We start from the raw sequence: 23,707 nt of genomic DNA, 5'->3' as shown, positions 1-23,707 counted from the left end.
CTTCGCATTTCACAACGTTTCTTCTCCATGTTCAACCCTGTATAGATGGCTGCCAAGTGTTGATGTAGATCTATCTAACTTTATTCACAATGTAAGGCAGACGGAAGTGCCGAGTTGTGCATAAAGTCGACGCATGCGTGGTTTTGCCTAGAGTAGCGGCGTCATGACAACAGCTAGCCCTTCCTGTGTGTCAGCCATTTTGAGAGCTATCACTGGAAGTGTTCTCAGTTTTATTGTGCAAAATACGACTCTAAAAGTGTGTACGACTTGAAGAGGTGGAGAAAACTATGAATCCCACTACGACAGGTATTTGAAATTTGTATTTTGACCAGTGACAAAGTAACATGTGATTGTTTTAATGTGTTTACAATACAAACAATGAAACGCTGATGTTTCCGCACCGCATATTCAATTTTCATTGTCTGTATGAAGGTCTTCTATTACAGAATTGCACAATAACCAATTCAAATTTTCGGAATTTCCAGTGTGTTATATTGTAGAGTTTCACATTAACTTTAGATGGTGATTGGTAACCTGAACATTTTAGGGAACTTTAGTTGTACTGTCACAAAACGTGAACATGATACACAACATTTTCGACTTCTTGGAATTCCTGCAGACATGCTGAACTTGTTTTCAAAAGACATAAATCTAATGAACAGTTAGATATTGGTTTTCACTATTAACGAAATGACGAATTATCTTGTAGGCAGTTTAGTAAACTATTCACTGTTACAGTGCCTGTGACCCGCTTGCTCCCCGGGCTGCCAACAGTGGTGTTGGGAGATGGGACCAGATGTCTGATAGATAACAACACTATCTGGATACCTGCTGGTAATCCTGTTAACCTCTCCCTGGATGCTGGTTACCTACAGCCAAGACTCCTTCAGCCTGGAGGTCAGTCATCTGTGACTGCTATCCCCTTGCCTCCTGCAGTCCAGCCACCATCTTGCAATAGACGTAGGGAGATAATGCCTGTCTGCCAGCTGCCTGTCAGCCTGCCCAGTGCAGTGCTAGACCTGGAGCTGATAAGACCAGAGGTATGCAGGAGTATTCTTGTTCTTTTGATGATTTATAAAACGTAACTCAAAAGATAATTATACTTGCTTTTATAGTAGAGATATACTTCCATTGTACTTAAGTAATCATGAAATATAAAAATGATACAATGACTGTATCGCCCATTAGGCCTTCTCCTGTGTTCTGCCCCAACTTGACCCACCCAGTCCAGTTCCTCATCCCCAGTCCATGGCCCATGTTGAAACTCCTCCCATGCCTACAACAAGCAACCCCAAACCCAATGTCCATCAAAAGCAGAAACTCGAGCTCAAGCCCTGCAAACGCAAGCCCCACACGTTCAGGCCAAAACCTCAGCCAACGCCTCGCATTCTGAAGGAGAAAATGATCAAGCATCAGCCAGAGAGCAAGCCCTACTTTGTGCCTCAGCCTCTTGGCGCTCAGCACATCAAAACCCAGAGCAGACCCCTGGGGAACCGTATCACTAAGTCTGGGGGTAGAAATAGTATCATTAAGGCCTCACCTAAGAGTTTTGCTGAACAGTTGTTGTCTGCTGATGGTGCATACTTAAAGCCAAAGTCTGTCTTGCCCAGTACAGGTTGCAAGACATCCCCTGTCCCTGTTAAGAATGTAAAGGATAAGGTTGTTTCAGCACCAGAGAGTCCTAAGTCAGGTGGTGTCACTGCTGCAACATTAAGTGTACATTCTGCCAAGTCAGTGGACAGATGTGAGCCAAACGCTGATGATGAATATGATGTGGAATATCTGTATCTTACCAAACTCATTTTAAGGAAAAAGAAGAAACCCACATCTGAGCCCAGCAAGGAGCCCCTGCCTTCACGCAAGAGGAAGTGCCCAGATGACAACAGCGAGGTGTCCCAAGCTGTAAAGCAGGCGAGACTGGAGGAGCCCCAGGACACTCTTGAGGACCTGGAAGCTCTCCTGGCTGAGTACAGCTCCAGTCTCTCATCTGGCACCAGGGACTTTTTCTAAACAGTGTAAGGGGCAGGGAACAGGTAGGTATAGATTGGTGTATAGTTAGGTTGAGGTTTATACATGATTTTCATGTCTTTCGCTAACAGTCATTGTTTTTGTACTACTTTGTACTGTTGTGCTCTACACTACCATCTACTGTGCTACACTTCTGTGCTATGTACTATCCTACACTAGTCTGCTATGTACTATCTGACACTACTCTACCGTGCACTGTCACACACAACTCCTATGCTACTCTACTATGTACTGTACTACCTTACCCTACCATGTACTGGCCTAATCTACACTACCATGTAATGTGATACACTACTCGAGTCAGTCTACTATGTACTTTCATATACTACTCTGCTACATACTTTCCTACACTACTCTGGGGCAGTCGGGTAGCCTAGTGGTTAAAGCTTTTGCTTGTGACACCGAAAACGTGGGTTTGAATCCTGACATGGGTACAGTGTCTGAAGCCCATTTCTGGTTGTCTCCCGCCGTGATATTGCTGGAATATTTCTGAAAGCTCCGGAAAACCATACACACTCACTCACTCACTCCTACTCTACCGTGCACTGTCATTCTCTTCTTTACTTTGTACTGTCCTAAACCACCCAACCATGTACTGACGTACTCTGCCCTCTTCTGTACTATCCTATTCTATCCTACACTATTCTACTGTAATACGCTACTACCCTACTCTATACTTACCTAATCTATCCTACTATCTTTCCTGTCTGGATACTCTCCTACACTGCACTGTATTGGCCTACACTAACCTACTCTCTACTGACCTACACTATCCTCTCAGTTACTGTCCAACACTACCCTACTGTGTACTGCCAAACATATATGCACTCTCCAGTCATTCACTATCCTAACTGACCTACACTAGCCTAAATACAGTCCTACACTACACTATCCTATCTTACTCTATCTTACTATCTTACTATCTCCTGTCTTGTACTATTTGCTATCTTAATTTTCTTATCTCTATTATCCTACTCTTTCCTGCCTTGTACTATCTACTATCTTATTGTTGTCTCTCCTATCCTACTCTCCCCTGCCTTGTACTGTCTGCTATTTAATTTTTTCCCCTACTATCATCCTCTTTCCTTCCTTCTACTATCTCAATATCCTCTCTACTATTCCATTCCCTCCACCTTCGTACTATCTACGAGTTACTTTCTACCTCTACTATCCTACTCTCTCCTGTGTGCTGTCTTATATTTGATTTTATTCTCTCTACCACCATGACTATCATCCTCTTTCCTTCCTCGTACTACCTACTATCGTAGGGACCTCTCTACTATCCCATTCTTTCCACCTTTGTACTATCTACCATCTACTATCAGTATCTACCTCTACTATCCTCTTCCCTGTCTTGTACTATCTACTATCTTATTGTTTCTCCTAACCTACTCTCCCCTGACTTGTACTGTCTGCTATTTCATTTTCTTTTCTCTACTATCATACTCTTTCCTTCCTTCTGCTACCTACTATCTTAATGTCCTCTCTACTATCCCATTCTCTCCACCTTTGTACTATCTACCATCTACTATCTACCTCTACTTTCCTGCCTTGTACTATCTAATATCTTAATGCTGTCTCTGATATCCTTCTCTTCCTGTTTTGTACGATGTACTGTCTTACTGTTCTACTCTCTACTATCCTAGTCTCTCCAGTGTTGTATTTTGAACCATCTATATGTTTCCCCTACTATCCTACTCTTTCCTGTCTTGTACTAGCTATTATCTTAATGTTCCCTCTACTAAACTACAGTTTCCTGTCTTGTACTATCTAATATCTTAATGTTGTCTCTGATATCCTTCTCTTCCTGTTTTGTACGATGTACTGTCTTACTGTTCTACTCTCTACTATCCTAGTCTCTCCAGCGTTGTGTTTTGAACCATTTATATGTTTCCCCTACTATCCTACTCTTCCCTGTCTTGTACTAGCTATTATCTTAATGTTGTCTCAACTATCCTACTCTTTCCTGTCTTGTACTAGCTATTATCTTAAGGTTCCCTCTACTAAACAACAGTTTCCTGACTTGTATTATCTCTTATCTTAATGTTGTCTCTACTATCCTACTCTTTCCTGTTTTTTTCACTGTGAATTATCTAAATATTCACTCTACTATCAAGTAATGAAAAATATACAGTGGAAACATGTCACTGTACAGTTTTGTAAGTGTATGTGAGGTGTGGAAAGGGGCGGCTGTGAGGGGAGGTTGGAGGCCGTTTATTTAGTATGTAACTGAAAAACATGTGTTTGTTTCTAACTTATGTCTACAATGGTTTCATAATAAAATATCACTTTGCAGTCTTAGTAGTAGTTATGTTTTATTTTAACAACTGAAGTTGAATTGTGTGGTTTGTAAAAGTAGAGGAACAATTTGAGTGAAAGTACATTGCTAAGCATCGCAAAAGTGACTCAGTAACCAATTATAGATAGTTAACAGCATTGTCTTGGTGATGTCACTCAGTGTGTATGACTGTTGTAAATGAACAAGGTTGTAAATGGTCATGAAGTATCAGCTTGTATCTTCAACGAAAAGCCACCATTATATTCTGTGATTTTAATCCTCATTGTTGCACAAACAATGCCTGACGAGAGCCATAAATTGCAACGATAAGTTGTCACATTAGTGATTCGTGAGTAATATCAGTGTTCACAGCTGATGCAAGTAAATTAAACTGGTATTTCACATACAATGCATGGCCAAGTAAGCTCATTAGCTTAGAGACAAATCTGTTATTAAATTGTCACTCCTTGCAAGAAAAAAAAGACGAAATATAATTTTCAACATTGAAATATGGGCATCAGCATACCAAATGGGGGTTGGCACACTCTTTTAACCCACACCATATATTACTTTGAGATGTTTGTGCATCACTCGAGACTGAAAATGCTTTTATTAGGGGGAATATCAAATTTTAATTTCACTTAGATTATTTGTCATATTCTTAGGACCAGATATTAAGAGAACATGTGAGCAATTGTTTTAATTACTGTGTCTGACATTAAGTTAAACGTTTACTTCACACTTGCAATATTGTCACAATATAGTGACAAGAGACAATATACAATATGTCCATTGAGACGAAGGTTTTGTATTTTCTCAGACAAAAGCTCAGAAATGCTTTAGTATGACTGCCAAGGTGAGAATGGATTCCTCTGATGCGAGTAAAACAAATGTGGAACATACTTGGTAAGATGTGAGTGAGTACCTGTATCATTTTCCAAACCAATAGACCTGATACAGCGGTATTATACTTCTATAGCCTCAGTTGTTTCTCTGAATGCAGCAATACACACATGGAACATGTTATGGTTAACAAACCAATGGGTGAGTGATTGAAGTAGTTCGTAATCTTACAGCTGTATTGTGGCGGCATGTAAGATATTTCAGTCTGGACCAGATAAATCACAATGACACACAACGAACCAGGTCACAGCTGGTCCTTTATCATATAATATTCATAGCCAGGAGCTGATTTGACCTACACATTCTTGAGACAAGAATGGGTGACAGGTAAAAGTTTTCTAATATGGAAACCAAAAGGTGTTACTTTCATGAGCACTGATCATAAGTTGATATAATATGCATGTCACAGGTGGTCCTCCATAGATCACTTTTCACAACTAGCTGCCATTGTCACTAACTTATTCTATAGACAAGCACGGGTGAATGGTAAATGTTTCATGATCTGGACACAAAAGATGGGTCACTCTGATGACCACTGATGATACATGCATTGATATAGCAAGTATGTATTTTGTCATATGATATACTTCTTCACGAGCAATACACGGGTGGGACACAGATTTGCCTCATGTAGATGTACTTGTGGCATTGTGACAGTTTAATTTCAGCTCATGTATTTGCCAGAGCCGTTCTCTCAGCTATTAAGAGAATGTGTCATATGAAAATATGAAAACTATGAAACTTCCTTTTCTGACATATGAAATCCGAAACGGTTTTATGACCAATTTATAATATAACATGACGGAAATAATGTCATTACCTAGCACAATTTACCTTTTAATTTCTTTAACTTAAAGTAACACAGAACCTAAAGGATTGAGTATGGTTTTACACTGCTGTAAATTATTGAACGTCCTTGCCTTGCCTTTGAATAAGCAGATTCCATTGCTTGTAAAGGCAAAATAGACATTAAAAGTTTATGAACAGAAGGGTGAAAATCAGTTGATGACACCAGGTGTTCACGAAAATGGTAAACATTTCCTGCACTACGGATAGTACCTCCCAAATTTGCACAAGAAAGTATGTCTTTGTTTCCTGGCACAACACAGCAGTACTCCTGCCATGCCACGGGGCATGTAAACAAACCAGACAATGAAATGATGAACCAGAAACCAGTATCATGATGGCGCATTTACCTTCTTTGGACAATGGTAAACTACCTCAGAATTTCAATTTCTATCAATATTTCTCTTATCTTCGTCCTCCCACTTTACTACCTATCCTCTCTCATAACACATGACCCTAATTTCCCACCATTTCCACAATAGTTTCCTTCACCTTGGCTACTCCCATGTCACCAATTCAAGACCAGTTTCTACCTCCAGTTTCGGTCCCTTAAAGTACAACACCTCTCTCCTACTCTAATGTCCCAATTTCCACACCAGCCCCGACCTCCGTTCTCCAATAAAACTTCCCTTACCCTGTCCTACTCCTATATAATTTCCATTTCCCCTTTAATCCTGCCTCTGTATCATCCAACCCTTCCCCTGTCTCTTTCGCTCATGACCTTTGTTTCCCTCCACTTTTCTTTTCTTTTTCTTCCCCTCTCCTGCTCCCATGTCTCCTATTTCTCAACCAGCTCCTGCTTTCCCCACTTGCTCCTACCTCCATCCAACCACTGTACTTCCCTCAACCCCTCCGTGACGTATCTACCCCGTTATGTTTCCCAACCTGCACCTACGTCAGGCCTTCCACCGCTCTTCCCTTCTCTACAAATACTCCCATGTCCCCCTTTCCCCCCATTTGCTCCTACGTCCATCACACCAATTACATCCCTTACTGTCTCCTCCGATGTCCTCCATTTCCCCACCTGCTCCTAACCCCGTCTTAACAGTGTGCTTCCCTTCACCTCTCCTGCTTCAATGATCTCCATTTCCCAACTTTCCCCTTCCTCCGTCCTACCAGTGTACTTTCCTTCACCTCTCCTCCAATGTCCTCCATTTCCCCACCTGCCCCAACCTAAGACCTACCATTGTACTTCCCTTACCCTCTCCTCCTCCAATGTCCTCCATTTCCCCACCTGCCTCTACCCCCGTCCTAACAATAAACTTCCCTGAACCTCTCCACCTCCATTTCTCCGACTGCCCCTACCTCCGACCTACCAATGTACTTCACTTCACCTCTCCACCTCCGATGTCCTCAATTTCCCCACCTGCCCCAACCTACGACCTACCAATGTACTTCCCTTACCCTCTCCCCCTCCAATGTCCTCTATTTCCCGATCTGCCTCTACCCCCGTCCTAGCAATGTACTTCCCTGAACCTCTCCTCCTCCATTTCTCCGACTGCCCCTACCTCCGACCTACCAATGTACTTCCCTTCACCTCCCCACCTCCGATGTCCTCAATTTCCCCACCTGCCCCTACCTCCGACCCACCAATGTACTTCCTTTCACCTATCCTCCATGTCCCAACCTGCCCCTAGCCCCGGCCTACGAGTGTACTTCCCTTCACCTCTCCTCCTCCAATGTCCCCAATTTCCCCACCTGCCCCTACTCCCGTCCTAACAATGTACTTCCCTTCACCTCTCCTCCTCCATTTCCCCGTCTGCCCCTACCTCCGTCCTACCAATGTAACCCCCCTCACCTGTCCTCCTCTTATAATCCCCATTTCCCCCACCTGCCCCTACCTCCGTCCTACCAATGGACTTCCCTTTACCCCTCCTCCTCTATTTCTTTCTCACTTTGAATACTCCTGTTGAGCAACTTTGCCTTGGCGCGATTTTTATTTCTGTACTAACCATTGTTGCCAGGGGAAGGTTAAAGAATTATGTTACAGTGACTTAGTTGGCTTCCCTTCTATTGAATTATTGTGCATAAGATAAGGATTTCCGGGTGACTCCTGTTTGAGTCCTGTAGTAGCCATTGTGGCAGTTCCAATCTTGAACACACCCTAAATCTGAGAGAAAATAATATGTTCATGTAATTTGCTTATTAATAACTATATACAATGGTAATGAATTGCCTAAACCTTAACAGATGTAGTGTCAGGGTATTTTCTTTTAACATTGTAAAGGGGTCACAGGTGGCCCACAAGTAACTCACTCACTCACTCTCATTGCAAACATGAAGTATTTTTTTATGATTCATTCAAGCGATCATAAAATCCTCATTCAAGCACGGTAACTCTTTTTAAGTAGCAAACTGTACTAGAGTAGCTTCCCTTGGAATGACCTTCGCATTTCACAACGTTTCTTCTCCATGTTCAACCCTGTATAGATGGCTGCCAAGTGTTGATGTAGATCTAACTTTATTCACAATGTAAGGCAGACGGAAGTGCCGAGTTGTGCATAAAGTCGACGCATGCGTGGTTTTGCCTAGAGTAGCGGCGTCATGACAACAGCTAGCCCTTCCTGTGTGTCAGCCATTTTGAGAGCTATCACTGGAAGTGTTCTCAGTTTTATTGTGCAAAATACGACTCTAAAAGTGTGTACGACTTGAAGAGGTGGAGAAAACTATGAATCCCACTACGACAGGTATTTGAAATTTGTATTTTGACCAGTGACAAAGTAACATGTGATTGTTTTAATGTGTTTACAATACAAACAATGAAACGCTGATGTTTCCGCACCGCATATTCAATTTTCATTGTCTGTATGAAGGTCTTCTATTACAGAATTGCACAATAACCAATTCAAATTTTCGGAATTTCCAGTGTGTTATATTGTAGAGTTTCACATTAACTTTAGATGGTGATTGGTAACCTGAACATTTTAGGGAATTTTAGTTGAAATGTCACAAAACGTGAACATGATACACAACATTTTCGACTTCTTGGAATTCCTGCAGACATGCTGAACTTGTTTTCAAAAGACATAAATCTAATGAACAGTTAGATATTGGTTTTCACTATTAACGAAATGACGAATTATCTTGTAGGCAGTTTAGTAAACTATTCACTGTTACAGTGCCTGTGACCCGCTTGCTCCCCGGGCTGCCAACAGTGGTGTTGGGAGATGGGACCAGATGTCTGATAGATAACAACACTATCTGGATACCTGCTGGTAATCCTGTTAACCTCTCCCTGGATGCTGGTTACCTACAGCCAAGACTCCTTCAGCCTGGAGGTCAGTCATCTGTGACTGCTATCCCCTTGCCTCCTGCAGTCCAGCCACCATCTTGCAATAGACGTAGGGAGATGATGCCTGTCTGCCAGCTGCCTGTCAGCCTGCCCAGTGCAGTGCTAGACCTGGAGCTGATAAGACCAGAGGTATGCAGGAGTATTCTTGTTCTTTTGATGATTTATAAAACGTAACTCAAAAGATAATTATACTTGCTTTTATAGTAGAGATATACTTCCATTGTACTTAAGTAATCATGAAATATAAAAATGATACAATGACTGTATCGCCCATTAGGCCTTCTCCTGTGTTCTGCCCCAACTTGACCCACCCAGTCCAGTTCCTCATCCCCAGTCTATGGCCCATGTTGAAACTCCTCCCATGCCTACAACAAGCAACCCCAAACCCAATGTCCATCAAAAGCAGAAACTCGAGCTCAAGCCCTGCAAACGCAAGCCCCGCACGTTCAGGCCAAAACCTCAGCCAACGCCTCGCATTCTGAAGGAGAAAATGATCAAGCATCAGCCAGAGAGCAAGCCCTACTTTGTGCCTCAGCCTCTTGGCGCTCAGCACATCAAAACCCAGAGCAGACCCCTGGGGAACCGTATCACTAAGTCTGGGGGTAGAAATAGTATCATTAAGGCCTCACCTAAGAGTTTTGCTGAACAGTTGTTGTCTGCTGATGGTGCATACTTAAAGCCAAAGTCTGTCTTGCCCAGTACAGGTTGCAAGACATCCCCTGTCCCTGTTAAGAATGTAAAGGATAAGGTTGTTTCAGCACCAGAGAGTCCTAAGTCAGGTGGTGTCACTGCTGCAACATTAAGTGTACATTCTGCCAAGTCAGTGGACAGATGTGAGCTAAACTCTGATGATGAATATGATGTGGAATATCTGTATCTTACCAAACTCATTTTAAGGAAAAAGAAGAAACCCACATCTGAGCCCAGCAAGGAGCCCCTGCCTTCACGCAAGAGGAAGTGCCCAGATGACAACAGCGAGGTGTCCCAAGCTGTAAAGCAGGCGAGACTGGAGGAGCCCCAGGACACTCTTGAGGACCTGGAAGCTCTCCTGGCTGAGTACAGCTCCAGTCTCTCATCTGGCACCAGGGACTTTTTCTAAACAGTGTAAGGGGCAGGGAACAGGTAGGTATAGATTGGAATATAGTTAGGTTGAGGTTTATACATGGTTTTCATGTCTTTCGCTAACAGTCATTGTTTTTGTACTACTTTGTACTGTTGTGCTCTACACTACCATCTACTGTGCTACACTTCTGTGCTATGTACTATCCTACACTAGTCTGCTATGTACTATCTGACACTACTCTACCGTGCACTGTCACACACAACTCCTATGCTACTCTACTATGTACTGTACTACCTTACCCTACCATGTACTGGCCTAATCTACACTACCATGTAATGTGATACACTACTCGAGTCAGTCTACTATGTACTTTCATATACTACTCTGCTACATACTTTCCTACACTACTCTGGGGCAGTCGGGTAGCCTAGTGGTTAAAGCTTTTGCTTGTGACACCGAAAACGTGGGTTTGAATCCTGACATGGGTACAGTGTCTGAAGCCCATTTCTGGTTGTCTCCCGCCGTGATATTGCTGGAATATTTCTGAAAGCTCCGGAAAACCATACACACTCACTCACTCACTCCTACTCTACCGTGCACTGTCATTCTCTTCTTTACTTTGTACTGTCCTAAACCACCCAACCATGTACTGACGTACTCTGCCCTCTTCTGTACTATCCTATTCTATCCTACACTATTCTACTGTAATACGCTACTACCCTACTCTATACTTACCTAATCTATCCTACTATCTTTCCTGTCTGGATACTCTCCTACACTGCACTGTATTGGCCTACACTAACCTACTCTCTACTGACCTACACTATCCTCTCAGTTACTGTCCAACACTACCCTACTGTGTACTGCCAAACATATATGCACTCTCCAGTCATTCACTATCCTAACTGACCTACACTAGCCTAAATACAGTCCTACACTACACTATCCTATCTTACTCTATCTTACTATCTTACTATCTCCTGTCTTGTACTATTTGCTATCTTAATTTTCTTATCTCTATTATCCTACTCTTTCCTGCCTTGTACTATCTACTATCTTATTGTTGTCTCTCCTATCCTACTCTCCCCTGCCTTGTACTGTCTGCTATTTAATTTTTTCCCCTACTATCATCCTCTTTCCTTCCTTCTACTATCTCAATATCCTCTCTGCTATTCCATTCCCTCCACCTTCGTACTATCTACGAGTTACTTTCTACCTCTACTATCCTACTCTCTCCTGTGTGCTGTCTTATATTTAATTTTATTCTCTCTACCACCATGACTATCATCCTCTTTCCTTCCTCGTACTACCTACTATCGTAGGGACCTCTCTACTATCCCATTCTTTCCACCTTTGTACTATCTACCATCTACTATCAGTATCTACCTCTACTATCCTCTTCCCTGTCTTGTACTATCTACTATCTTATTGTTTCTCCTAACCTACTCTCCCCTGACTTGTACTGTCTGCTATTTCATTTTCTTTTCTCTACTATCATACTCTTTCCTTCCTTCTGCTACCTACTATCTTAATGTCCTCTCTACTATCCCATTCTCTCCACCTTTGTACTATCTACCATCTACTATCTACCTCTACTTTCCTGCCTTGTACTATCTAATATCTTAATGCTGTCTCTGATATCCTTCTCTTCCTGTTTTGTACGATGTACTGTCTTACTGTTCTACTCTCTACTATCCTAGTCTCTCCAGTGTTGTATTTTGAACCATCTATATGTTTCCCCTACTATCCTACTCTTTCCTGTCTTGTACTAGCTATTATCTTAATGTTCCCTCTACTAAACTACAGTTTCCTGTCTTGTACTATCTAATATCTTAATGTTGTCTCTGATATCCTTCTCTTCCTGTTTTGTACGATGTACTGTCTTACTGTTCTACTCTCTACTATCCTAGTCTCTCCAGCGTTGTGTTTTGAACCATTTATATGTTTCCCCTACTATCCTACTCTTCCCTGTCTTGTACTAGCTATTATCTTAATGTTGTCTCAACTATCCAACTCTTTCCTGTCTTGTACTAGCTATTATCTTAAGGTTCCCTCTACTAAACAACAGTTTCCTGACTTGTATTATCTCTTATCTTAATGTTGTCTCTACTATCCTACTCTTTCCTGTTTTTTTCACTGTGAATTATCTAAATATTCACTCTACTATCAAGTAATGAAAAATATACAGTGGAAACATGTCACTGTACAGTTTTGTAAGTGTATGTGAGGTGTGGAAAGGGGCGGCTGTGAGGGGAGGTTCGAGGCCGTTTATTTAGTATGTAACTGAAAAACATGTGTTTGTTTCTAACTTATGTCTACAATGGTTTCATAATAAAATATCACTTTGCAGTCTTAGTAGTAGTTATGTTTTATTTTAACAACTGAAGTTGAATTGTGTGGTTTGTAAAAGTAGAGGAACAATTTTGAGTGAAAGTACATTGCTAAGCATCGCAAAAGTGACTCAGTAACCAATTATAGATAGTTAACAGCATTGTCTTGGTGATGTCACTCAGTGTGTATGACTGTTGTAAATGAACAAGGTTGTAAATGGTCATGAAGTATCAGCTTGTATCTTCAACGAAAAGCCACCATTATATTCTGTGATTTTAATCCTCATTGTTGCACAAACAATGCCTGACGAGAGCCATAAATTGCAACGATAAGTTGTCACATTAGTGATTCATGAGTAATATCAGTGTTCACAGCTGATGCAAGTAAATTAAACTGGTATTTCACATACAATGCATGGCCAAGTAAGCTCATTAGCTTAGAGACAAATCTGTTATTAAATTGTCACTCCTTGCAAGAAAAAAAAGACGAAATATAATTTTCAACATTGAAATATGGGCATCAGCATACCAAATGGGGGTTGGCACACTCTTTTAACCCACACCATATATTACTTTGAGATGTTTGTGCATCACTCGAGACTGAAAATGCTTTTATTAGGGGGAATATCAAATTTTAATTTCACTTAGATTATTTGTCATATACTTAGGACCAGATATTAAGAGAACATGTGAGCAATTGTTTTAATTACTGTGTCTGACATTAAGTTAAACGTTTACTTCACACTTGCAATATTGTCACAATATAGTGACAAGAGACAATATACGATATGTCCATTGAGACGGAGGTTTTGTATTTTCTCAGACAAAAGCTCAGAAATGCTTTAGTATGACTGCCAAGGTGAGAATGGATTCCTCTGATGCGAGTAAAACAAATGTGGAACATACTTGGTAAGATGTGAGTGAGTACCTGTATCATTTTCCAAACCAATAGACCTGATACAGCGGTATTATACTTCTATAGCCTCAGTTGTTTCTCTGAATGCAGCAATACACACATGGAACATGTTATGGTTAACAAACCAATGGGTGAGTGATTGAAGTAGTTCGTAATCTTACAGCTGTATTGTGGCGGCATGTAAGATATTTCAGTCTGGACCAGATAAATCACAATGACACACAACGAACCAGGTCACAGCTGGTCCTTTATCATATAATATTCATAGCCAGGAGCTGATTTGACCTACACATTCTTGAGACAAGAATGGGTGACAGGTAAAAGTTTTCTAATATGGAAACCAAAAGGTGTTACTTTCATGAGCACTGATCATAAGTTGATATAATATGCATGTCACAGGTGGTCCTCCATAGATCACTTTTCACAACTAGCTGCCATTGTCACTAACTTATTCTATAGACAAGCACGGGTGAATGGTAAATGTTTCATGATCTGGACACAAAAGATGGGTCACTCTGATGACCACTGATGATACATGCATTGATATAGCAAGTATGTATTTTGTCATATGATATACTTCTTCACGAGCAATACACGGGTGGGACACAGATTTGCCTCATGTAGATGTACTTGTGGCATTGTGACAGTTTAATTTCAGCTCATGTATTTGCCAGAGCCGTTCTCTCAGCTATTAAGAGAATGTGTCATATGAAAATATGAAAACTATGAAACTTCCTTTTCTGACATATGAAATCCGAAACGGTTTTATGACCAATTTATAATATAACATGACGGAAATAATGTCATTACCTAGCACAATTTACCTTTTAATTTCTTTAACTTAAAGTAACACAGAACCTAAAGGATTGAGTATGGTTTTACACTGCTGTAAATTATTGAACGTCCTTGCCTTGCCTTTGAATAAGCAGATTCCATTGCTTGTAAAGGCAAAATAGACATTAAAAGTTTATGAACAGAAGGGTGAAAATCAGTTGATGACACCAGGTGTTCACGAAAATGGTAAACATTTCCTGCACTACGGATAGTACCTCCCAAATTTGCACAAGAAAGTATGTCTTTGTTTCCTGGCACAACACAGCAGTACTCCTGCCATGCCACGGGGCATGTAAACAAACCAGACAATGAAATGATGAACCAGAAACCAGTATCATGATGGCGCATTTACCTTCTTTGGACAATGGTAAACTACCTCAGAATTTCAATTTCTATCAATATTTCTCTTATCTTCGTCCCCCCACTTTACTACCTATCCTCTCTCATAACACATGACCCTAATTTCCCACCATTTCCACAATAGTTTCCTTCACCTTGGCTACTCCCATGTCACCAATTCAAGACCAGTTTCTACCTCCAGTTTCGGTCCCTTAAAGTACAACACCTCTCTCCTACTCTAATGTCCCAATTTCCACACCAGCCCCGACCTCCGTTCTCCAATAAAACTTCCCTTACCCTGTCCTACTCCTATATAATTTCCATTTCCCCTTTAATCCTGCCTCTGTATCATCCAACCCTTCCCCTGTCTCTTTCGCTCATGTCCTTTGTTTCCCTCCACTTTTCTTTTCTTTTTCTTCCCCTCTCCTGCTCCCATGTCTCCTATTTCTCAACCAGCTCCTGCTTTCCCCACTTGCTCCTACCTCCATCCAACCACTGTACTTCCCTCAACCCCTCCGTGACGTATCTACCCCGTTATGTTTCCCAACCTGCACCTACGTCAGGCCTTCCACCGCTCTTCCCTTCTCTACAAATACTCCCATGTCCCCCTTTCCCCCCATTTGCTCCTACGTCCATCACACCAATTACATCCCTTACTGTCTCCTCCGATGTCCTCCATTTCCCCACCTGCTCCTAACCCCGTCTTAACAGTGTGCTTCCCTTCACCTCTCCTGCTTCAATGATCTCCATTTCCCAACTTTCCCCTTCCTCCGTCCTACCAGTGTACTTTCCTTCACCTCTCCTCCAATGTCCTCCATTTCCCCACCTGCCCCAACCTAAGACCTACCATTGTACTTCCCTTACCCTCTCCTCCTCCAATGTCCTCCATTTCCCCACCTGCCTCTACCCCCGTCCTAACAATAAACTTCCCTGAACCTCTCCACCTCCATTTCTCCGACTGCCCCTACCTCCGACCTACCAATGTACTTCACTTCACCTCTCCACCTCCGATGTCCTCAATTTCCCCACCTGCCCCAACCTACGACCTACCAATGTACTTCCCTTACCCTCTCCCCCTCCAATGTCCTCTATTTCCCGATCTGCCTCTACCCCCGTCCTAGCAATGTACTTCCCTGAACCTCTCCTCCTCCATTTCTCCGACTGCCCCTACCTCCGACCTACCAATGTACTTCCCTTCACCTCCCCACCTCCGATGTCCTCAATTTCCCCACCTGCCCCTACCTCCGACCCACCAATGTACTTCCCTTCACCTATCCTCCATGTCCCAACCTGCCCCTAGCCCCGGCCTACGAGTGTACTTCCCTTCACCTCTCCTCCTCCAATGTCCCCAATTTCCCCACCTGCCCCTACTCCCGTCCTAACAATGTACTTCCCTTCACCTCTCCTCCTCCATTTCCCCGTCTGCCCCTACCTCCGTCCTACCAATGTAACCCCCCTCACCTGTCCTCCTCTTATAATCCCCATTTCCCCCACCTGCCCCTACCTCCGTCCTACCAATGGACTTCCCTTTACCCCTCCTCCTCTATTTCTTTCTCACTTTGAATACTCCTGTTGAGCAACTTTGCCTTGGCGCGATTTTTATTTCTGTACTAACCATTGTTGCCAGGGGAAGGTTAAAGAATTATGTTACAGTGACTTAGTTGGCTTCCCTTCTATTGAATTATTGTGCATAAGATAAGGATTTCCGGGTGACTCCTGTTTGAGTCCTGTAGTAGCCATTGTGGCAGTTCCAATCTTGAACACACCCTAAATCTGAGAGAAAATAATATGTTCATGTAATTTGCTTATTAATAACTATATACAATGGTAATGAATTGCCTAAACCTTAACAGATGTAGTGTCAGGGTATTTTCTTTTAACATTGTAAAGGGGTCACAGGTGGCCCACAAGTAACTCACTCACTCACTCTCATTGCAAACATGAAGTATTTTTTTATGATTCATTCAAGCGATCATAAAATCCTCATTCAAGCACGGTAACTCTTTTTAAGTAGCAAACTGTACTAGAGTAGCTTCCCTTGGAATGACCTTCGCATTTCACAACGTTTCTTCTCCATGTTCAACCCTGTATAGATGGCTGCCAAGTGTTGATGTAGATCTAACTTTATTCACAATGTAAGGCAGACGGAAGTGCCGAGTTGTGCATAAAGTCGACGCATGCGTGGTTTTGCCTAGAGTAGCGGCGTCATGACAACAGCTAGCCCTTCCTGTGTGTCAGCCATTTTGAGAGCTATCACTGGAAGTGTTCTCAGTTTTATTGTGCAAAATACGACTCTAAAAGTGTGTACGACTTGAAGAGGTGGAGAAAACTATGAATCCCACTACGACAGGTATTTGAAATTTGTATTTTGACCAGTGACAAAGTAACATGTGATTGTTTTAATGTGTTTACAATACAAACAATGAAACGCTGATGTTTCCGCACCGCATATTCAATTTTCATTGTCTGTATGAAGGTCTTCTATTACAGAATTGCACAATAACCAATTCAAATTTTCGGAATTTCCAGTGTGTTATATTGTAGAGTTTCACATTAACTTTAGATGGTGATTGGTAACCTGAACATTTTAGGGAATTTTAGTTGAAATGTCACAAAACGTGAACATGATACACAACATTTTCGACTTCTTGGAATTCCTGCAGACATGCTGAACTTGTTTTCAAAAGACATAAATCTAATGAACAGTTAGATATTGGTTTTCACTATTAACGAAATGACGAATTATCTTGTAGGCAGTTTAGTAAACTATTCACTGTTACAGTGCCTGTGACCCGCTTGCTCCCCGGGCTGCCAACAGTGGTGTTGGGAGATGGGACCAGATGTCTGATAGATAACAACACTATCTGGATACCTGCTGGTAATCCTGTTAACCTCTCCCTGGATGCTGGTTACCTACAGCCAAGACTCCTTCAGCCTGGAGGTCAGTCATCTGTGACTGCTATCCCCTTGCCTCCTGCAGTCCAGCCACCATCTTGCAATAGACGTAGGGAGATGATGCCTGTCTGCCAGCTGCCTGTCAGCCTGCCCAGTGCAGTGCTAGACCTGGAGCTGATAAGACCAGAGGTATGCAGGAGTATTCTTGTTCTTTTGATGATTTATAAAACGTAACTCAAAAGATAATTATACTTGCTTTTATAGTAGAGATATACTTCCATTGTACTTAAGTAATCATGAAATATAAAAATGATACAATGACTGTATCGCCCATTAGGCCTTCTCCTGTGTTCTGCCCCAACTTGACCCACCCAGTCCAGTTCCTCATCCCCAGTCTATGGCCCATGTTGAAACTCCTCCCATACCTACAACAAGCAACCCCAAACCCAATGTCCATCAAAAGCAGAAACTCGAGCTCAAGCCCTGCAAACGCAAGCCCCGCACGTTCAGGCCAAAACCTCAGCCAACGCCTCGCATTCTGAAGGAGAAAATGATCAAGCATCAGCCAGAGAGCAAGCCCTACTTTGTGCCTCAGCCTCTTGGCGCTCAGCACATCAAAACCCAGAGCAGACCCCTGGGGAACCGTATCACTAAGTCTGGGGGTAGAAATAGTATCATTAAGGCCTCACCTAAGAGTTTTGCTGAACAGTTGTTGTCTGCTGATGGTGCATACTTAAAGCCAAAGTCTGTCTTGCCCAGTACAGGTTGCAAGACATCCCCTGTCCCTGTTAAGAATGTAAAGGATAAGGTTGTTTCAGCACCAGAGAGTCCTAAGTCAGGTGGTGTCACTGCTGCAACATTAAGTGTACATTCTGCCAAGTCAGTGGACAGATGTGAGCTAAACTCTGATGATAAATATGATGTGGAATATCTGTATCTTACCAAACTCGTTTTAAGGAAAAAGAAGAAACCCACATCTGAGCCCAGCAAGGAGCCCCTGCCTTCACGCAAGAGGAAGTGCCCAGATGACAACAGCGAGGTGTCCCAAGCTGTAAAGCAGGCGAGACTGGAGGAGCCCCAGGACACTCTTGAGGACCTGGAAGCTCTCCTGGCTGAGTACAGCTCCAGTCTCTCATCTGGCACCAGGGACTTTTTCTAAACAGTGTAAGGGGCAGGGAACAGGTAGGTATAGATTGGAATATAGTTAGGTTGAGGTTTATACATGGTTTTCATGTCTTTCGCTAACAGTCATTGTTTTTGTACTACTTTGTACTGTTGTGCTCTACACTACCATCTACTGTGCTACACTTCTGTGCTATGTACTATCCTACACTAGTCTGCTATGTACTATCTGACACTACTCTACCGTGCACTGTCACACACAACTCCTATGCTACTCTACTATGTACTGTACTACCTTACCCTACCATGTACTGGCCTAATCTACACTACCATGTAATGTGATACACTACTCGAGTCAGTCTACTATGTACTTTCATATACTACTCTGCTACATACTTTCCTACACTACTCTGGGGCAGTCGGGTAGCCTAGTGGTTAAAGCTTTTGCTTGTGACACCGAAAACGTGGGTTTGAATCCTGACATGGGTACAGTGTCTGAAGCCAATTTCTGGTTGTCTCCCGCCGTGATATTGCTGGAATATTTCTGAAAGCTCCGGAAAACCATACACACTCACTCACTCACTCCTACTCTACCGTGCACTGTCATTCTCTTCTTTACTTTGTACTGTCCTAAACCACCCAACCATGTACTGACGTACTCTGCCCTCTTCTGTACTATCCTATTCTATCCTACACTATTCTACTGTAATACGCTACTACCCTACTCTATACTTACCTAATCTATCCTACTATCTTTCCTGTCTGGATACTCTCCTACACTGCACTGTATTGGCCTACACTAACCTACTCTCTACTGACCTACACTATCCTCTCAGTTACTGTCCAACACTACCCTACTGTGTACTGCCAAACATATATGCACTCTCCAGTCATTCACTATCCTAACTGACCTACACTAGCCTAAATACAGTCCTACACTACACTATCCTATCTTACTCTATCTTACTATCTTACTATCTCCTGTCTTGTACTATTTGCTATCTTAATTTTCTTATCTCTATTATCCTACTCTTTCCTGCCTTGTACTATCTACTATCTTATTGTTGTCTCTCCTATCCTACTCTCCCCTGCCTTGTACTGTCTGCTATTTAATTTTTTCCCCTACTATCATCCTCTTTCCTTCCTTCTACTATCTCAATATCCTCTCTACTATTCCATTCCCTCCACCTTCGTACTATCTACGAGTTACTTTCTACCTCTACTATCCTACTCTCTCCTGTGTGCTGTCTTATATTTAATTTTATTCTCTCTACCACCATGACTATCATCCTCTTTCCTTCCTCGTACTACCTACTATCGTAGGGACCTCTCTACTATCCCATTCTTTCCACCTTTGTACTATCTACCATCTACTATCAGTATCTACCTCTACTATCCTCTTCCCTGTCTTGTACTATCTACTATCTTATTGTTTCTCCTAACCTACTCTCCCCTGACTTGTACTGTCTGCTATTTCATTTTCTTTTCTCTACTATCATACTCTTTCCTTCCTTCTGCTACCTACTATCTTAATGTCCTCTCTACTATCCCATTCTCTCCACCTTTGTACTATCTACCATCTACTATCTACCTCTACTTTCCTGCCTTGTACTATCTAATATCTTAATGCTGTCTCTGATATCCTTCTCTTCCTGTTTTGTACGATGTACTGTCTTACTGTTCTACTCTCTACTATCCTAGTCTCTCCAGTGTTGTATTTTGAACCATCTATATGTTTCCCCTACTATCCTACTCTTTCCTGTCTTGTACTAGCTATTATCTTAATGTTCCCTCTACTAAACTACAGTTTCCTGTCTTGTACTATCTAATATCTTAATGTTGTCTCTGATATCCTTCTCTTCCTGTTTTGTACGATGTACTGTCTTACTGTTCTACTCTCTACTATCCTAGTCTCTCCAGCGTTGTGTTTTGAACCATTTATATGTTTCCCCTACTATCCTACTCTTCCCTGTCTTGTACTAGCTATTATCTTAATGTTGTCTCAACTATCCTACTCTTTCCTGTCTTGTACTAGCTATTATCTTAATGTTCCCTCTACTAAACAACAGTTTCCTGACTTGTATTATCTCTTATCTTAATGTTGTCTCTACTATCCTACTCTTTCCTGTTTTTTTCACTGTGAATTATCTAAATATTCACTCTACTATCAAGTAATGAAAAATATACAGTGGAAACATGTCACTGTACAGTTTTGTAAGTGTATGTGAGGTGTGGAAAGGGGCGGCTGTGAGGGGAGGTTGGAGGCCGTTTATTTAGTATGTAACTGAAAAACATGTGTTTGTTTCTAACTTATGTCTACAATGGTTTCATAATAAAATATCACTTTGCAGTCTTAGTAGTAGTTATGTTTTATTTTAACAACTGAAGTTGAATTGTGTGGTTTGTAAAAGTAGAGGAACAATTTGAGTGAAAGTACATTGCTAAGCATCGCAAAAGTGACTCAGTAACCAATTATAGATAGTTAACAGCATTGTCTTGGTGATGTCACTCAGTGTGTATGACTGTTGTAAATGAACAAGGTTGTAAATGGTCATGAAGTATCAGCTTGTATCTTCAACGAAAAGCCACCATTATATTCTGTGATTTTAATCCTCATTGTTGCACAAACAATGCCTGACGAGAGCCATAAATTGCAACGATAAGTTGTCACATTAGTGATTCATGAGTAATATCAGTGTTCACAGCTGATGCAAGTAAATTAAACTGGTATTTCACATACAATGCATGGCCAAGTAAGCTCATTAGCTTAGAGACAAATCTGTTATTAAATTGTCACTCCTTGCAAGAAAAAAAAGACGAAATATAATTTTCAACATTGAAATATGGGCATCAGCATACCAAATGGGGGTTGGCACACTCTTTTAACCCACACCATATATTACTTTGAGATGTTTGTGCATCACTCGAGACTGAAAATGCTTTTATTAGGGGGAATATCAAATTTTAATTTCACTTAGATTATTTGTCATATACTTAGGACCAGATATTAAGAGAACATGTGAGCAATTGTTTTAATTACTGTGTCTGACATTGAGTTAAACGTTTACTTCACACTTGCAATATTGTCACAATATAGTGACAAGAGACAATATACGATATGTCCATTGAGACAGAGGTTTTGTATTTTCTCAGACAAAAGCTCAGAAATGCTTTAGTATGACTGCCAAGGTGAGAATGGATTCCTCTGATGCGAGTAAAACAAATGTGGAACATACTTGGTAAGATGTGAGTGAGTACCTGTATCATTTTCCAAACCAATAGACCTGATACAGCGGTATTATACTTCTATAGCCTCAGTTGTTTCTCTGAATGCAGCAATACACACATGGAACATGTTATGGTTAACAAACCAATGGGTGAGTGATTGAAGTAGTTCGTAATCTTACAGCTGTATTGTGGCGGCATGTAAGATATTTCAGTCTGGACCAGATAAATCACAATGACACACAACGAACCAGGTCACAGCTGGTCCTTTATCATATAATATTCATAGCCAGGAGCTGATTTGACCTACACATTCTTGAGACAAGAATGGGTGACAGGTAAAAGTTTTCTAATATGGAAACCAAAAGGTGTTACTTTCATGAGCACTGATCATAAGTTGATATAATATGCATGTCACAGCTGGTCCTCCATAGATCACTTTTCACAACTAGCTGCCATTGTCACTAACTTATTCTATAGACAAGCACGGGTGAATGGTAAATGTTTCATGATCTGGACACAAAAGATGGGTCACTCTGATGACCACTGATGATACATGCATTGATATAGCAAGTATGTATTTTGTCATATGATATACTTCTTCACGAGCAATACACGGGTGGGACACAGATTTGCCTCATGTAGATGTACTTGTGGCATTGTGACAGTTTAATTTCAGCTCATGTATTTGCCAGAGCCGTTCTCTCAGCTATTAAGAGAATGTGTCATATGAAAATATGAAAACTATGAAACTTCCTTTTCTGACATATGAAATCCGAAACGGTTTTATGACCAATTTATAATATAACATGACGGAAATAATGTCATTACCTAGCACAATTTACCTTTTAATTTCTTTAACTTAAAGTAACACAGAACCTAAAGGATTGAGTATGGTTTTACACTGCTGTAAATTATTGAACGTCCTTGCCTTGCCTTTGAATAAGCAGATTCCATTGCTTGTAAAGGCAAAATAGACATTAAAAGTTTATGAACAGAAGGGTGAAAATCAGTTGATGACACCAGGTGTTCACGAAAATGGTAAACATTTCCTGCACTACGGATAGTACCTCCCAAATTTGCACAAGAAAGTATGTCTTTGTTTCCTGGCACAACACAGCAGTACTCCTGCCATGCCACGGGGCATGTAAACAAACCAGACAATGAAATGATGAACCAGAAACCAGTATCATGATGGCGCATTTACCTTCTTTGGACAATGGTAAACTACCTCAGAATTTCAATTTCTATCAATATTTCTCTTATCTTCGTCCTCCCACTTTACTACCTATCCTCTCTCATAACACATGACCCTAATTTCCCACCATTTCCACAATAGTTTCCTTCACCTTGGCTACTCCCATGTCACCAATTCAAGACCAGTTTCTACCTCCAGTTTCGGTCCCTTAAAGTACAACACCTCTCTCCTACTCTAATGTCCCAATTTCCACACCAGCCCCGACCTCCGTTCTCCAATAAAACTTCCCTTACCCTGTCCTACTCCTATATAATTTCCATTTCCCCTTTAATCCTGCCTCTGTATCATCCAACCCTTCCCCTGTCTCTTTCGCTCATGTCCTTTGTTTCCCTCCACTTTTCTTTTCTTTTTCTTCCCCTCTCCTGCTCCCATGTCTCC

The 23,707-nt window shown here is 41.5% G+C and overlaps 1 protein-coding gene and 2 long non-coding RNA genes across 3 annotated transcripts; all 3 read left to right on the top strand.

The window, feature by feature from the left end:
- The first annotated feature begins 7,667 nt into the window (after positions 1–7,667).
- On the top strand, positions 7,668–10,446 carry LOC125383239. The gene is made up of 3 exons (XM_048401545.1): positions 7,668–8,742; positions 9,175–9,476; positions 9,625–10,446. The coding sequence occupies exons 1-3, from the start codon at positions 8,724–8,726 to the stop codon at positions 10,444–10,446; spliced, it is 1,143 nt and encodes a 380-aa protein (XP_048257502.1). The 5' UTR covers positions 7,668–8,723.
- A 1,150-nt stretch (positions 10,447–11,596) lies between these two features.
- On the top strand, positions 11,597–12,765 carry LOC125383199. Its single transcript, XR_007222688.1, has 2 exons — positions 11,597–12,247; positions 12,458–12,765. It is a non-coding gene; the product is annotated as an uncharacterized LOC125383199 (long non-coding RNA).
- A 2,153-nt stretch (positions 12,766–14,918) lies between these two features.
- LOC125383198 lies at positions 14,919–21,202 on the top strand. The gene is made up of 3 exons (XR_007222687.1): positions 14,919–17,179; positions 17,612–17,913; positions 18,682–21,202. It is a non-coding gene; the product is annotated as an uncharacterized LOC125383198 (long non-coding RNA).
- The last annotated feature ends 2,505 nt before the right edge of the window (positions 21,203–23,707 follow it).

This window comes from Haliotis rufescens, unplaced genomic scaffold, assembly GCF_023055435.1.
Source record: "Haliotis rufescens isolate VD_foot unplaced genomic scaffold, xgHalRufe1.0.p SCAF_22, whole genome shotgun sequence".
Lineage (NCBI taxonomy): Eukaryota > Metazoa > Mollusca > Gastropoda > Lepetellida > Haliotidae > Haliotis > Haliotis rufescens.
The sequence above is the reverse complement of the archived record's forward strand: the minus strand, read 5'-3'. Positions and strand labels throughout refer to the sequence as shown.